The sequence below is a fragment of the Pongo pygmaeus genome, chromosome 9, assembly GCF_028885625.2.
Source record: "Pongo pygmaeus isolate AG05252 chromosome 9, NHGRI_mPonPyg2-v2.0_pri, whole genome shotgun sequence".
Classification (NCBI taxonomy): domain Eukaryota; kingdom Metazoa; phylum Chordata; class Mammalia; order Primates; family Hominidae; genus Pongo; species Pongo pygmaeus.
In genome coordinates, this window is record NC_072382.2 from 69,247,438 (window position 1) to 69,265,579 (window position 18,142).

Genomic DNA, 18,142 nt, shown 5'->3' on the forward strand with positions numbered 1-18,142 from the left:
CGGGGACTGTTGTGGGGTGGGGGGAGGGGGGAGGGATAGCATTGGGAGATATACCTAATGCTAGATGACGAGTTGGTGGGTGCAGCGCACCAGCATGGCACATGTATACATATGTAACTTACCTGCACGTTGCACACATGTACCATAGAGCCTAAAGTATAATAATAATAATTTTAAAAAAGAAAAAAAAAAGAACAGTGGTTATATTATTCCTAATATTAACTTAAATACAGTTTTCAAACTTACTGATTTTGAAATGTTGAAGTAATTCAGTATTTTAAAGATTAGTTCATAATTTATCTAAATGTTTCTAGAGAGGTTTAATTTCAAAGTGGGAAAATAAATTACAGTCTTACCACATAATTTGTTCTTCATATTAAAGACAGCAAAAATCAATATACTGTCTTATTATCCATATTATTTCTGTTCAAAAAGTTATGGTCTCAGCCTTTAAAGTATAGTTCACTTAAACTTTTTTGGTATGATTATGAAGCTGTGTATACATATATATCATGGTTTATTAATGCATAAAAGAAACTTTTGAATGGAGAAGAGGACTGGTAGTTTAGTCTCTGCCTGCTGGTATTCTTCCCAGGTGGCAGAATCTCTGGTTTTAAACTGTGTATTCTCATTTCTCCAAATTCTGTTTACATTTATGATGATTCATTAGACACTTCATGATTATAAACAACTGTAATGAGCCACAAAGTTTCCTCACTCCTGAAGAAGCAAAAATTTCTATTGGTCCATATGCTATCTACCTGTTAAGTAATATTTTACTCTAGTTGATAATGAGACACAGCTGTGGATATTTGCCATTCTCAGGCAAGTTCCTCTTAGTCAGCTTTTTTTTCTTTTATCTTTTCTTTTCTTTCTTTTTTTTTTTTTTTTTTTTAACACAGAGTCTTGTTCTGTTGCCCAGACTGGAGCGCAGTGGCGCCATCTTGGCTCACTGCAACCTCCGCCTCCCAGGTTTCAAGCAATTCTCCTGTCTCAGCCTCCTGAGTCGCTGGGATTACAGGTGCGCATCACCATGCCTGGTTAGTTTTTGTATTTTTAGTAGAGATGGGGTTTTGCCATGTTGGCCAGGCTGGTCTCAAATTCCTGGCCTCAAGTGATCCAAGGTTGTCAGCCTCACAAAGTGCTGGGATTTCAAGCGTGAGCCACCACACCCGGCCTTATCTAACTATTCTAGATGCCCCCCTTCTGAAATATTAGTCTTCTAATTCAAAGTCTGTGAAGATATAGAGAGTGCTCTGCATTTATATGCCATTTTGGTACCCTTCAGGTGGCTGTTCTGTGGAAGCAACAATCATTCCTTTACCTTGCTTATAAAGCCCCAGTGGCAGAGTATAGGCAAACTAAGAAGAGATTCTGGGCACAATCAGAAATTATTGGACTATGCCAAGGTTTCTGTTTTTGTTTTTGGTCTCTCCTTGCTCAGCAAATTTTAAGAGCTTACCTTAAAGCATATTTTAAGACCTATTATAAGGCCTATAATGTGGAAAAAAAATTATCAAGACCAAGAGAATAGATCTTTCTCCTCTTCTTGAGGGAGGCCTTGGGTAAATATTATAGTAAAGCATTCTCATGAAAATTAGTGATTATGGGACAGGTGTGGTGGCTCATGCTTGTAATCCCAGCACTTTGGGAGGCCAAGGCAGGCGGATCACAAGGTCAGGAGATCGAGACCATCCTGGCCAACGTGGTGAAACCCTATCTCTACTAAAAATACAAAAATTAGCCGGGCATGGTGGCACCGGCCTGTAGTCCCAGCTACTCAGGAGGCTGAGGCAGGAGAATCACTTGAACCCAGGAGGCAGAGGTAGAGGCTGCAGTGAGCCGAGATCGCACCACTGCACTCCAGCCTGGGTGACAGAGCGAGACTCTGTCTCAAAAAAAGAAAGAAGAAAATTAGCGATTATGTATCCTTTCAGTATGTTCATGTACAGGGGCTCATATGAGCAATTTAAAGTTTTAGAAGATATTTTATTTATAAATTAGCCAAGTTCTAACAATCACTGGGGATCATATGTTGCAAGACAGACTGGCAAAGTCCTACTGATGTATTGACACTGCCCACATCTACAGAGAGAGTATAACATCAAAATGCAATTCTAAAAACTAGTGCATGGTCTATACACAAACCAAACTAATGAGGACATTCATACTACCCATGGCTCTTATAACGTGAGATATGAAGCAAACAGAAAACTGGACCTACGCCCACATGAAATGTTAGTAGGACCATTGATCCTCAGTGGCCATCCACACTGGGGGAACATGCAGTCCCACATAATGGAGTATTAGATGATTACAAAGCTCTGATGACTTTTGCCAAAGCATTGTATTTACTGTTGCAAGGAGCCCTGCTAGTTGACCCAGAAAGATGGTTTCCTATTTGAAATCCTGGCAACTTGGTATCAAGGCTTACCAGTGGACGACATTACTCAAACCTCAAATGGAAGGGATCTTATCAAGTCCTACTGATCTGTCAAGCACCAAGCTTTTCTTGTCTTGGATCCACAGCTCCCACTGTAAGAAAACATCTTTCCTCTTTTCCTCAATTTAACAGCTTTTTGCTACTAATACATTTTATTTTTAGATATAGGAAACAGTGACATACTTCTTACCTGAGTTTCAGACTAGATATGTAGGTTACAGAAAATGCCTCATAATATCTTAAAACTGATTAGTAGGTAAAACCTTTACTCTGACCTGGCCTGCTAACAACTGAACTCAACCTATGTTTGAGAATTATCCAACAACTTTCCAGATATGCTGTAAGTGAATTCCATCTTATAAAAACTGATAAGAGTTTTTAAAATGTCAAAGAAAGTCTTATTCCAGACTTCACTTATTTTTCCTACACCTGGATTATAATTTGCTTCCTACAAATACAGATCTACTTTGGCCCTTCATGCATCAAGCTTCAGTCTTGGCCACCCTGAACAGAGTCCAGGGCTTATAAAAACTTCTAATGTAAAACTTACTGTAACTATTTGTTTTGTCTGGTTTTGTCAGAAACCTATTTCATTGCCTTTCATTGGAAAATAAGATCTTTCTTAAAACCTGTCACACAATGTGGAGAACAGTATGATTGCTAATCCTTTCACTTTCATCGGCCAAAGAAGAGTCACCACTCAGATCAATAGTGTGTGGTAGCCAGCAAGCACCTTGAAAGAGGACCATTTCCATGCTGTTCTTTCTTAGCCTTCTGGGCTGGTCACTGAGTTGCAGTTCTAAATTGACGGGGAGTCACCATCAAAAATCAAATAAAAGCGAGTCTGTGCCAGCACTACCCCGTTACATTAAAGAACATCCCCCAGTGTATTATTTTCTATGAGAGTTCAAAGATACAACAAATCTATTCCAGCACTTAAATATTAGAAGTGTTAAATATTTATAATTCTCAATCTGCTCTTATTCCCTCCACCAGCAGATTTAGGAGATGGAGACACAGAGAACTACACAATGAGAAATCTTCCTGGGGAGATGGGAGGAGTGAGAAGTCCTACCAGGATGAAATCAGCTTGATTCTACTGATGCTTGCTACCCTATATCATGAAAGTAGATTTAAGCTGGTCCTATGAATAGCAAATCCAGGCTGTAAGAGTCTACTTGGATAGACAAAAGCCTCAATTATAAAAACAAAACAAGACAAAACAACTCAAAGCTTACCTGAGAGTCTGTAGTTTACACTCTGGGTGTTTCAAGGCTTCACACAATGACTTTACTCCATTATCCCCTATATCACTCCCTTTTAGGTCAAGATGCATCAGATTCTTGTTATGAATCAAAGAAGTAGAGATATCCTGACAACCATCAGGGAAAGTGATAAATTTCAACCTTCAGAAGAAAAATATGCAGGAGGTATTACAAAATCATTTCTCTCCTTGGTTACAGGATCTTTCTTTTCAATCTAATTCTTGGATATTACATGAATATTCTTTTATCTTATTTTCATCTAAAACAATTGGGTTATAACTTCAATTTCTATTTATGACCTGATAATTGACACTCCCAAGTTTTTTTTACCTTAACGGAAAAGGAGGTGATAACACCATGAAAAGCAGAAGAGGAGCCTCTTAAACTTGTAATCCCAGGAATGACTATCAAAAATTATCAGGGCTATTCCAAGTACTACAATAACATTAATTCACAATAGCCAAATCTTTAAATAATCCAAGGTTAATTCACAATTAGCATCAACTGTTTGATGTGCAGTAATAACAAAACACTGTTGCAAAACATGCTGTGTCATCTTGGGGACTGCTTTAGGCATACGGAGGCAGGTGTACGGAGGCAGCCCAAGCAAAATAATGAAGTTAAATCTGCCAATTTTTTTCCTACTTTCTACCTCCTAACTCAGTCAATGTCAGATATTTCTGATTCTTCTATAGTGTCTCTGCTAGTCCCCAATGCCCTTCTGTTCACTGTCCAAAACCTCGCTTTGTAACACCACCTTTCCTCCTTTCTGCCCACCACCCACCCTCCACCCTCACTCCCCTCACCCCAGGCAAGTACTCACAGGAAAATAAAGCTTTTACCCATTTACAGCACTAACCATCCTCATCTAGTAAAAGTGCCTAAGGCACTCAGTAAATACAAACAGCACCATCTCACTTACTAGGGAAAAGGGACCACAGTAAGACAGACCACATTAAGGTGGCACAGACTGAGAACAGTCATCATGGTGTCATCCCACTGACGCAACCCTCCCATTCTAAGAAAGGAAGTCAGTTAACCCAGAAGGCATTGGCTATTGTGAAGATCCGGATTGATGACATCCAGTGAAGGGGCAATATGGGGGAAATGTTTAGGGATGAGTGGAAAGGACTTCCAGGAACCCCTTAATCATAACATACATCTAGTTGTCTTACTACATCTAAATGCAAGACCAAACCGACTCTAGATGCTTGAAATCTAAGGTCAGAACTCACTAAAAACACTGAGATCAGGAGGAAAATATTTGGTGAGAAGCCTGTCCCCAGCCCCCACCCAAAAGAACATCTATTTTCAGTGCTAATGAAACAAGGATCTATCATTTGTTCAGCATTCAGTTCATACTAAGCAACAAATGCACCTTGTACATATTGACAGGCACAAAATACAGAGATTAGGATCAATTTCAGCTCCTAGTGGAGTCCTTACACAAAAGGGTAAGAGACATGTGAACAATCAACATTTTAAAGTGATTATCTAGAATCCAATTAAGATAAATTAAAATTTAAAAAAGACTGACAGCATCCAATGTTGGCAAAGATTACCCTTATTCCTAACAGGTTAGGGAAACCTCCAGGGGTCTATTAACAAGAGACAAATTATAGTATAGTTATATATATAAAACAAATTATAGTATAGTTATACAATGGAATACTAATCAGCAATAAAAAAGAAACTACTGAAAGTTGCAACAAAATGGATAAATTTTAGAAGACATTTTGTTGAGCACAAGAAGATGGATATGGCCAGGTGTGGTGGCTCATGCCTGTAATCCCAGCACTTTGGGAGGCCAAAATGGGTAGATCACTTGAGGTCAGGAGTTTGAGACCAGCTTGGCCAACATGGTGAAACCCCGTCTCTACTAAAAATACAAAAATTAGCCAGGTGTGGTGGTGCGTGCCTGTAGTCCCACCTACTCGGGAGGCTGAGGCAGGAGAATGGCTTGAACCCGGGAGGCAGAGGTTGCAGTGAGCCGAGATTGTGCCACTACACTCCAGCCTGGTGACAGAGCAAGACTGTCTCAAAAAGAAAAAAAAAAAGAAAAAGAAGATAAATTAAAAAAAAAATACATACTGTATAAATCAATCAAAATGATTCCAAAAAGATACAAAGCTGATCTCTGGTGACAGAGATTAGAAAATGATTGTCTCTGAGAATGGATGGGGTGAGAAGATTGAACAGAAAGGGATAGGCTGGGCATTGTGGCTCATGCCTGTAATCCCAGCACTTTAGGAGGCTGAGGCAGGAGGATCTCCTCAGCTCAGAAGTTTCAGACCAGCCTGGGAAACACAGTGAGACCACATCTCTACAAAAAAACATAGCCTGGCATAGTGGTACATGCCCGTAATCCCAGCTACTTGGGAGGCTGAGGTGGCAGGATTGCTTGAGCCCAGGAGTTCTAGCTGCAATAGCGTCATTGCATTCCAGCCTGGGCAACAGAGTAAGATCCTGTCTCAAGAAAAAAAAAAGGAAAGAAAAAAAGGTACAAGGGACCTTTCTGAGATAAATGAAAATATTTTCTATCTTGTTTTGGGTGTGTTGGTTATAAAGATGTTTACACTTGTCAGAACTCAACAAACTGAACATTATTTGTGGACTTTGTTAAATGCAAATTTTTCCTCAATAGAAAAAAATTTAAGAAGATAGTAAGTTCCAGAATATGTCCTTGAAAGTGCATTGGTGACCTGCCTAGAATGTTTTAGCTCTGTGCTCTTCATTTAGAAAGTTCCTAATCAAGCCTGAAAAACCCATGTGAACAGCTACTATGCCCTGTGGAATCACTCTGAGAACAAGTTAGTAATGATCCCATGTCCCCAGAGGATTCCATTGTTCCTGTTTGAGTATTTTACACAATGGATTATAAGTATTTGTTTAGCATTGGCTTCCCCTAACGAGTATGAGTGGAGGATGGGACACAGAAAGAAATTAGAATAACTCCATTAAATTTTCTCATACCAGACTTACAGTAGCTTTTGCAGTTTACAGTTTGGATGCCTTAGTTCATGGTGCAGGATATTCATTGCTGATTTATCAAGGTTGCTATGGCACAGGTCCAATTGTCTCAAGTGTTCATTTGTATGAAGCACAGAACAGAGATCTTGCCAACAGTGAGTAATGCGATCACCGTCCCTTTGCATAAATAATTGAGAAAAGAAAAACAATGCTGATTTTATTTCAGCCTAGCCAACTCTCAGAGGATAGTATTGGGGTAAAAGTAAGTGTACTTTGGAAAGGCAAGAGCATCCAGTGCAGCTCCACCGTGGGCACAGTCCACCAGGAAGTCTTCCTCTGGGCACTCCAGAGGCCTTATTTGTCCAAAAGCTCTCCCATTTCCCATCCACTCCCTTCAACACATACAAAATAAAAACCAGAGAAGCTTTACTTTAGAGGAAGCAACTCAGGAGGGATAAGAGAGAAGTATTCAAATACTTGAAGAGCCAATATCAAAAAGAAAAATAAAATTTGGTCACAAAGAATATGATTAGGATTAGTAGGTAGACATTAGGTGTAAAGTGGTGTAGATTAAAAACCACAGGCCTGAGCCCCAGGTCTACCACTTACTAGCCATATTATTTTAAGAGAGTTGCATCAGTTCTATAACTTGCAAATTTTCATCATCTATAAAATGGAAATATTGTCTCCTTTCACAAAGTTGTGGAAATTTAATAGTGCATTTTAAAGGGTACACAAAAGCACACTGTAAACTTTAAATACTTTATGATTTAATTATTAGGAATATTATCAATAAACTCATGAACAAATAAAGGGTAATAAAACAGGGGACAACCTTGTGCTTATAAGGTCGACAATGGAGCAGCTCTGAGTCCCAATTCAACACTGCCACTCACTGAACTTAGTTATTCTGGAAAATGTACTAACCTATGTGAGCCTCAGCTTCATCATCTTGATAAATGAAGATAATAGTATCTATTTTTTAGGATTACTGTGAAGATTCAATAAGGCAGTATGTAGAAAATGCTTAGCAAATGTCTCATGCTATAAGTGTTCCTAGTAATCAGTAACTGTTATATACATATATATGTATATATTAAATATAATATATATAAAACATGTAAAAGTCTAGTGTGTTGCCTTATATATAACAGCTAGTCAATAAATATTCATTCCCATATCTTAAATCGGAATGAATGACAGTTCATAGTGATGGTCTATATCACTTGAGGTCTTAAATTTATAAAAACAAGATAATAAATTATTCATTCAAGAATTCAAGTGTTTCCTCTGTGTGAACACTAGATAAAATGGTGAACCATACAGAGCTCCTGCTCTCACAAAGCTTACAATGTAGTTATATTGTAGAAGAGACTGAGGTCACCTACAGTTTTTCTTTTAAAACACTGGGTTCTCTGGCTCCTTATTTTAGCAACAATGCCAACTCTAGTACTATGTAACTCTACAACATAGATAAGGAAAGCTAGCAGGAGAACTGGCAATCTAGTGGCCAGAATACTGTTCTAGCATTTACTATTAGGCATAAAAGATGTTTTAATGCCCTGTTAAATCACATCTTCTTTAAATAGAACTCTGAAGTCAGAATTAAGAAAATTGACTGAAGATTACTCACAATTTTCCAAGGTGGGTAAAGGTCATAGCATCAGGGCCCACAATTTCTACTCCCACAGTTTGCAAATAAATGAAATGTATGCTCTTATAAGAAAGGAGTGATTCTGCAATTGTATATAATGGTACTGAAACAGCTTGGATAAAGTTAGCAAACCAAGAAATTACAATCAGATGTGTGACCTCAGTCAAGTTATATGCCTTCTTGGTACCACAATTTTGTCCTAAGCAAAATGGAAATAATAGCACCTACCTAATAAGACTATCAGAAGACTAAATGAGATCAAGGACTTAGAAGACTGTCAGGTTATGTGATAAGCACTCAGCCACTTAACTATTATTTGATGTGTGCTTGAATCAAGAAATTTTCTAGGTATATGTCTCTGAGTTTTGTAATCTTAAAAATAGAGATAGTTGCCAACAACATTAAATTGGATATTATGTTAAATATCCAGTTCACTATACAACTATATAGTACATAAGAAGTCCTCAATTAATTTTATATACATCTGGGAATGAATTCCATAGTTCAATTCTTTCCTCAGATTTAGATGGGTAGTCAGAAAAGGCAAACTGAGAAAGGAGGTAGAGTAGAATAATGTACGTAAAACACTTAAGGTTCATTTCTTTTTTCAAAAATATTTATTTGGCATCTACTATTTCTTACTAACCTCCAGTGTCTCCAGATAGGCATTAAAGGGCTGAGACCCTTCACAAACTACAAAACAAAGGCCAACCAATGTCTGGGCAATAGAGAAAGCAAGCTAGGTCAGTAGAGTACACAGGAATATAATACAGAGAGATAACCTATGTTTACCAGGTTCAGCAGAAAATTTCTGGTCCCTTATTTTGGATGACATTATCTTTAGAAATTAAATATACTTATTATCATGGATGCAAGTTGTGCCATGCTACATTCCTCCTTGAAGACTGAAGTGCTCATTCCCCCTGAGTTGTTGGGATTGTCAATAATTGAGAGTCCTCAGCCCAGTCCCTCTCCTGGTATTGCCTTCAGGCCAAAAAAGCCATCTCAGGAAAGTTTTTGCCCACTCCTCACCAGTAGCCATGATTGGTCAATAAGGGGTTTAAATGCTTAGCCTCCCTGCCTCAAGATGGGACAACTCCCAAGGGTTATCTCAGCTCTGGGACCTCAGCTAAACTCCTCCTCCCTCTGACAAAATCTACTTCTTCTCTCCCTTACAGGGCACTTCCAGGGAATGGCCCTAACACACTTACCAAGTGTTAGTCGGGAGGCTTGTTTTTAATATCTTCTTCTCAAATACCCCAGTTACAGACAGCCTGATGGTCCGCAAACACCGGCAGTGCTTAAGGCAGAAAGAAGATACAAGCAAATCTATTTTCTCACAAATATTAATGGCAACCTTTGGGAAATATCTCATTGCCTGGCTTATAAATGCTTTATCTTGAGTCTCATACAGATAGTGAAACAACTCCAGAAATCCCAGCTGTGATGGAGAATAGTCACTGTTTCCTAATACTTCCATACACTGAAGTAACTTTGATTTTATCTTCAGTGACATTTTACAGTTAAAAGTCCTCTCCAGTTGTTTTACTCGATCTTCATTCAAAAGGCCAAACAAAAAGCACTTCATCTGTGTCAACTGGGGGTCTTTATAACTTGTGCTTTGAAGTAACGACTTCAAATCTTCAAAAGGCTGGCAGGAAGGGTTCCAAGCTTCCCAATTGCCTTTCAACATATAGAACATAGCTGCAAAAAACTCCTGAACATGAAGGTGGGTGAACACATAGCAGTTTTCATACTCTGCGTCCTTTTTAATAATATTGCTGTCCATAAAACTTGAGACATCAGATTTAGTTAACCCAAGCCTTCTGAGATTTTCTCTGTAAAACACATAAGTCATAGTCCATATTCCTTTGGCAGCGACTTGGCACAGTCTTCTCAGCTGGGCTTGGTTGGGTAGACTAGGAGAGCGTCCATCTACTGGTGTGAACAAGCTAGAAATATAGCAGGTAAACAGAGCCGTGGTTGTTTGGCAGGTCAATGTGACATCCCCACCCTTCTCCATTTGCTGCTTCAGACAAGTACAAGTGGCCCAGCACACTAGGGGGACTTGGCACATGCTAAACAGCATCTCGTTGCTTTTTAGTGAACTGAATACTTTCATGGCCCACCTCTTATCTTCAAAAAACTGGTAAATATACTCCTGTCTTGCATCCTCAGACATTCCTAGTAGCTCTACATAACGGTGATTCTTCAACAACTGCTTTAGTCTCTTAGAGGTTGTGAGTCTTGTTGTCACCAATAAGGATGCCTCAGGGAGCATCACTTTCCTCAGCAAACTACTCATGAGGAAGGACACTGGGTGTTCTTGGGTCCAGTCTTCACACAGTGCAAACTCAGGTTCTTCAAAGGCAAAGTTCAGTTCATCAAAACTGTCAATAATAAACAAGAGGCTACTTGGCTGGGATATGATTTCTTCAATGGGGCCTTCTGTGCTGGGCCAGTCCTTTGATATCAATTGAGCAAAGCTTCTCTCTTTCAGCTGGTTAATTTCTCTCCCGTTGAGATAAAAAACATACTTAAACCTCTGCTGGTAGAGATTGCCCTCTGCCCAATCTAACATTGCCTTTCTCACCAAGGTTGTTTTCCCAACTCCAGCAGCTCCCTGAAGCACCACGACCTGCGGCTGTTCACCGGTTTTGACATCCACATCAAACAAATGTTCCAACAGTTTTCTATCTTTCTCTGCAATTCCATGATGGAAATCTTCAGGCTTCCCAGCCAAAGACTTCTTGTCCCAAGTGATGCAAAATTTTTCCTTTATTCTAATTCTGTATTCTGTTCCATCACCTAAGTCAGAATGGCAAAGGTAAAAAAACAAAAACAAAGACACATGATCAAAACAAATTCTATGAAATGTAATGTCAAGAATACCGAACTTGGAGTTAGGACCAAGAAAGAACATAGGCTGAAATCAGAGCTGGTTTTGATTTTTTTAAAATAATATAAATCAAATAAAAATATTCCTATAGATTTAAAACCTGTATTAGATACTGTAATAAAAACCAGAATTGATGATGCGAAAAAATTTGTGATGGGAAATAAAAACTGGATTCACTTTAGACATATTTTTTCTTCTTTGTACTTTTCCTTCTACATAGAAAAAAGATGATAGATGTGGAGAACAGAGCTGTCATCCAGATTAAAAAAAAAAAAGAACAGAGGCAACCACTAACAATAGGGAAGACGCCAAGACACACCTGAATCAACAGATCAAAATAATTTACTTTGTACAAGTAAAAAGTTAATAGAAATAAACATTGAATCGTAGCTTAAATAATATTTTGAAAAAAAGAAAAACATCCTAAGTGAAATAGAATGAAAATATACTTCATCTTTACTTGCTTAAGTCTGATCCCTCCTTTAGATCTCTATTAAAAGGATAGGATCTCAGGGGAGAACTCTCTGAACCTCATTGCTAGACTACTTCCCCTTTTTATATATTCTCAAAACAGTATATTTTTCATTCACAGTACATGTCACTAGCTATAATTACTTTATTTTTAAAATAAATGATGCACTTGGCTAGGGGCTTCATCATTGCATGTTCAGTGTCTAACACATTTCCTTGCACATAAGTGTCAAATATATTTGTGCAATAAAAAAATGAGAGAATACAATGATATAATTGAGTACTTTACAACTTTTGAATAAGGTATAACTATAGGTTCTAATATCCCCCCAAATAATAACCAAAAAAGATATGAAGTTTCTGGGAATTATGTACAATATGATCCTCTCCTGGAAAAAAGATAAACAAACTTTATGTATCTGAAAACCTATACCATATACACCAATATATTAATATTGGTTATTTCTGAATAGTAGGATTGGGAATGGGGAGTAGGAAGAATGAGAAACTCACTTTATGTAATTTTAAAATATTTGAATCTTTTTTTAAAAATAGCTCATTTTGCTTATGTGAAGTTTAAAAACAAAGATAAAACATAAACAAATGATAGCTAAAAAATCCCAAAAAGTGAAAATAATGATTGGCCAGGCAGGGAGAAGAAAAACACTATTTACCTAAAACTAAAACCTACCACGAAACTATAGTAATTCAAACAGCGTGATGTTGGTACACTCACAGAGAAAATAATCAGTAAATCATTGCTGTACTTCTTATTTTCTATTTTGTACTTACAGTATTTTCCAAAGTTCCTATAATAAATAGTTTACTTTTATCACAATTTTCAAATAATAATTTGAAGACATTTATTAGCTGTGTGCAATTATCTACACATAAGAGGGAAATAGCCATTAGGTTTGAAATAATAATAAAACAAAAATTATTAGCCATGAGTTTTTTTCTCTTACCACAAAGATATACTTCTTTATATTGAATCAGAAATTAAGGTCACAGTGGGATGTCATACTCAAGGTCATTTAATGTAACAAGCAATTTTTCTATTTTAGTGCTTGGGATGAAGTAAGTTTTCAATTATTTCTTGAATGAAATAATGTGGCTTGTTAGAATGTGGCTGGGTTAAGAATAAAAGTTTCTCACTTGATCTAATTTTCTTTCTACTGTAATTCCATTTATATAAATTGGAATTAAATTATGTAGAATTCAAAACAAAGTGGGGAAATGGTGTTAATAAACCAGTGGTCTGACATCCCCAACCTTTTGGGCACCAGGGGCCAGTTTCGTGGAAGACAAATTTTCCATGGATGTAGGAGGTAGGGGTGGCAGGGCAGGGAGGGGAGATGATTTCAGGATGATTCAATTGCATTACATTTATCATCAGATTCTCATAAGGAGCATACAACCTAAATCCCTTGAATGCACAATTCACAATAGGGTTTGTGCTCCTATGAGACTAAAGCAGCTGCTGATCTGACAGGAGGCGGAGCTCAGGTGGTAAAGTCGTGTGGCCTACCACTCATCTCCTGCTATGCGACCTGATTCCCGAGGGGCCGCCGACCAGTAGGGGTCCGTGGCCCTGGGGACCCCTGTGTTAACTATGACTGAGAAGACCTGGTTCTAGAAATCAGTTTTTATATGAACCAGTTGGTCACCACTCCTAGAATTTAATTACACCACCATCTTTAAAGAAAGTAGATGTGATAAACTGAAAGTTTCCTCCCAACTCAGTGACTTTTAGTACATAAAATATAAACATTAATATACCTTTGTGCATCAGCCCTTCTTTTAGCAGGCATTCTAAACACTGTTCTCTTGAGGACCTGAATTAACAAGGCCCTGATTGTGACTTTGGCCAGAGAGTGTTTTGCCGATCCTTTTTGGGTGACATTCAGGGAACAGGTGGGGTATCAGAAGAAGTTAACAAGATTTGAACAAAAGTCCTTGGGAGATAAATCGCCATCCTGTATCAAAACTTTGAATGCCTCCCAAATCTGATGAAAGGCCTAACTACTCACCCAGCACTGCCTCCTGATCTTCTTGTGTCTCTCCAGCCTTGGCATCATCTGGTCCTATATTCTGGGCTGACCCTGCAACAGGTTCCAATAGGATCATGATATTTAATGAAAACGAAGTGAGCTTTCATGATGGCTAGAACAGAGGTCAGCATTCTCATCAGTGGTCCAATTCTATGACTATCTGGGTTTAAGAAAACTAGAGCTGCCAGAGCCTCAGACTCCATAAGCTTAGCTGAGAGAAAAAACAATGTGATACAGACAACACTGAAGTAGGAGACCTCTTACCATGGCCCCCACCCTGTAGCTCCAGGGCAAATAGTGTAGTGTATAAGCCTCAGTTTCCTTGTCTATACTGACTTCACTAGGATATGGAGAGGTGCAAAGGAGATAATGGATATGAATATTATATATATACACACTTTTATATATATATATAACTCTAAAGCCTTGTATACGAGTACGGAATTCTAGAGGTCTATAATATTTCATACCTGAGAATGACTAAAAATACTGGCTTGGATTATGTCCAATAATAATTTTCAGCCCATTCCTCATATTTCAGCAAATATGTTAAATCATATTTGATTCCTCAAAATGTTGCCTAACTTATAACTTGTAGTTTATGTGAAGGCACTTATGGGACAATTCCTATCACTCAATTCCTTTGATCATTTCAACTGGTACAAGATGGATGAATTCCCCCCAATTAAGGAACAGGCTGAGTAACAGTACTCAAAACGCTTCTGCCTTTCCTTCCTCAAATAATTCAACGAGCTCCCCATGCACAAGACCACCATGGAGCTTATGTCCCCCAACATGGTTTAATCCCTAAATTCCTCTTACAGAAACATTCCACTGGGCTCCAGGAAACACTTCCTTCCTGCCTAGCCCGATTTGGCCCTAGCATCACTCACAGTTGATCTCTTCTTTTGCTCTCTCACACAGATCCTTCAGGTTCATCTTGCCAAAGATTTTGAGAGACACACTCCAGGCTTTCTCTCCTGGATAATATTTCTTCATCAAATTGGCCAGGTCCTCCCGCCTGGCCTTCTTCACTTCAGTCCAGGGTGTCAGGCCATGCTCAGGTTCCATGGTCTCCTTTAGGAATAACTTGAATGTATTTAATTCGTCTTTGTTTAGTTCCTCCAAATACAATAGCAGCCCAAAATCAGGAAAGAAGGATGATGATGAATCTGCCATCTTGTCCAAATATTCAGGCCTCTGTGGGAGGAAAAAAAATAACCAAAAGCACATGGAATAAAATGGGACACATGAAAAAGACAGATTTGAAAATGAAATACTTATATAAATTTAACAAACATTTGAAGAAACCCACTGTATTAGGCTCAGTACTGACCTAGTGTCCTCTGTAATATATCTTCTTTCACAAAGCATTCCTCTGATATAGACCACTGTACTGTATATTTATTCCATCTTCTTACGATCTATTCCCAGTCCTACCACTTATGAGCTATATAAATAAAGGTAATTCCTCTCTTTGAACCTCAACTTACTCTTCTGCTAAGTGGGGATAGCAGAGCCAACCTCTAATTTTAGTACGGATCAAATAAGGTAGGGTTCATATATCACCTGGCACAGAACTGGCTCCTCCTAAGTATTGCTAACTGTCCGTCCTCATCCCTTCTATCCCCCAACAACATCTAATATACATCTCAACCTATAAAACATTGTTATTGCACCCCTGCCAACACATTATTACTCAACAAACACATGCAATTAGAATATGCCACCATCTACCTCTTCTTGTCATGTCATTTCTGGTCATAAATCCATACATTATTACTGAGGGTCTTTCATAGTACACAAGCTCCCTTCGTGCACTTTCCCCAACACCACAGGTATTCTGGGTGAGTTCAGTGTTAAAGCGCATCAAAAACAGCCTCATCTCACGTCTTTGACATCAACTCCCATGACCTTACTGTTCTCTGGCAGTTTACTCTAATGCTGTCACCCCAGGCTTTATCAATGACTACTCAAACTTTTAAATTGCAAACTCCCATAACCCATTTTTACTAATATCTTCCAGTTAATTGAGTGGTTTCATGCCCTTACTCGGTGACAGTTCTTCAAACATCATCAAATCCTTTTGAGCCCTGCATTTTCCCCTCATCAGCCATCTTAAGGGCCTTATTCAATTTCTTATTCAGCATGGGTACTCCAATTAATCACTTAATCCATACTCCCAAGCACCATCAAGTTTTCTTAATCTCTTTTGGTGAATTGCCTGAAGAGATAGAGTTAGTAAGTGGTGCAGCTGGAACTCAACTTAGATCTTTCACTAAAATTCCTGCCCTTTCCAGTCTTTCATAATGTCTCCCCCAATTCTTGCTAATATGATTGGAAAAAAAAAGGATGGATGGGGGAAATAAAAGTATATAGAAGGAAGAGTTTTTCTTTTAAACAGAAGGTGAATTGTCTCAAAACATATAGTAAATCTGGATTTTATCCTACAGTAATTGGTGAGCTATCAGCTGTTTTAAGGTTGTTTAACTACATGGTAAAAATATTCTAGATTACAGATAAATCTGACAAAAACAAGTCCTATAGTAATTTTTTAAAAAGCATAAAGGAAAAGGTTTGAGGAACTTCAAAAAATAACTCTGAAATTTCTCCAGGACATAGAGAATATGGTAGGTGAGGGTAAGCAAGGCACAGAATGCATCTTCCACTTCCTGTCTAGAAATCTGCAGGTATCACTGCATGTGGGTCCATCTTTATCTTTGTCTTTCCTGTAACAAATGAGGGGAGCTCTCTTCCCTTTTCTATAGCTTATTTCTCTACCTGTGATCTAAATCTCATAAGCAATTGCTCCCGAAGGGATTTAATCCATTAGAAATCTATCTTCTTGATCTTCAACTTCTCCCTGTCCTCTAAGTCCTACTCATTAGCACTTAAATGTGCCCAAATCTAACTTAGTCTTTTACAAACATTCCCTTTACTCCAAATCCCCTTCATCTTCATAGTCAAACTTCTCCAATCTTCTATACTCTATCACCTATTATATTATACCTCCTCAATCCACTGCAATAGAACTTTTGCCACCACAATTCCACTGAAATAACTCATACCAATAACCTCCTTGTTACAAAACTCAAGGGGCATTTTGGGTTTCAATTTTCCCATCTGTAAGCAGGAATAGCAAGAGTACCTACCTCTGCAAGGATTAAAAAAGCTAATGCATGCACCTAACTTTAACAAGGTGCCATATGTTAATAACACTATTTTAACAATGCCTTACATCTTGATATTTACTTGCCTCTTTGCTGTCATAATTCCACACTTTTTTCATTTTCCTCCTCCTTTCTGGGTGTCCCTTTGAGCTGAGATCTATATGAGTCTGAATCCTATTAGCTTTCTACTATATGACATCTACAATTATAATAGAGTACAATATACTGTAGTCTGTTTCCCAAAGGTTTTATGCTGTTCTTGAAGGAATTTGTTGTTTTGTTTTGTCTTTTTACCTTTTTAGAAAGAGGAACACGTTTGGCACTGTTTCTCTTATAGGAAGGTATTCATTCATTCAAAAATGCCCTAAACTAAAATGGGAACCCATGGTCTATAAGGATTTTAATTTGCAAATTTACTGATGTAAATTATTGCCTATAACAAAGCATATTTGTTCAAAATAATTAGCTCATATTAATAATGACTATATTTATGAGGACCTAGTGTGTATAGGTTCTTTATAAAAATTTTCTCTAGACTTTAAAACAGACCTGAAAGTTTGATTTTATCCACATTTACAGATACGGAGTCTCAGAAATTAAGAACCTTGCCCAGGTCATAGAGTTGACAAATGGCCTATCATACTACAAAGCTCATTCTCTTTCTACTACATAGCATTGCCTTTTAATTTCACTTCATTTTCCTAGGCATTGGAAATTCAGAGTTATACAAAATCTGTGTGGCCATGCTCTGTGATAGCAGACCCTATGCTGAACACCAGACTAGAAGAGGAAGACCTCTAAATATAGCATGACTATCATCTGGGCCAGAATAGTTCTAGGAGGACACAAAGGGAGAAAGGACTCTTACCTAGAGAGGGTAGAGATATGGAGGTCTCAGGGAGGTAAGATTTGACCTAGGAAGCCAGGTGTTTCCACCGTTTTCATATAGTCCGGATTGATTTCCTTTCTTGGGTCGCTCTAATTAAATCTCCTATAGCAGTTTCCCAACCTCAGGAGTACTGACATTTTAGGCTGGATATTTCCTTGGGGGATACTATATGTGTGTTATATGATGTTGAGCAGCATTCATGGCTTCTACCTATTTGATGCCAATTAGAACCCTGGATCTTCTACAGTTGTGACAAACAAAAAATGTCTCTAGATATTGCCAAATGACCCCAGGGCAGCAAACTTCCCCCCACTTGAAAAAACTTCAAGA

At 38.1% G+C, this 18,142-nt stretch overlaps 1 protein-coding gene across 2 annotated transcripts in view; it reads right to left on the reverse strand.

Moving 5' to 3' along the window:
* NLRP14 (NLR family pyrin domain containing 14) overlaps window positions 1–18,142 on the reverse strand; it is a 64,804-nt gene that overhangs the window by 33,586 nt on the left and 13,076 nt on the right. For both annotated transcript variants that reach the window (XM_054438663.2, XM_054438661.2), the window contains exons 2-6: window positions 14,647–14,953; window positions 13,733–13,804; window positions 9,544–11,140; window positions 6,691–6,855; window positions 3,682–3,849 (exon numbers count right to left, since the gene is read on the reverse strand). In XM_054438663.2, coding sequence (XP_054294638.2) covers window positions 3,682–3,849; window positions 6,691–6,855; window positions 9,544–11,140; window positions 13,733–13,804; window positions 14,647–14,932 — 2,288 coding nt within the window. In that variant the 5' untranslated portion in view covers window positions 14,933–14,953. The remainder of the gene's footprint in view (window positions 1–3,681; window positions 3,850–6,690; window positions 6,856–9,543; window positions 11,141–13,732; window positions 13,805–14,646; window positions 14,954–18,142) is intronic.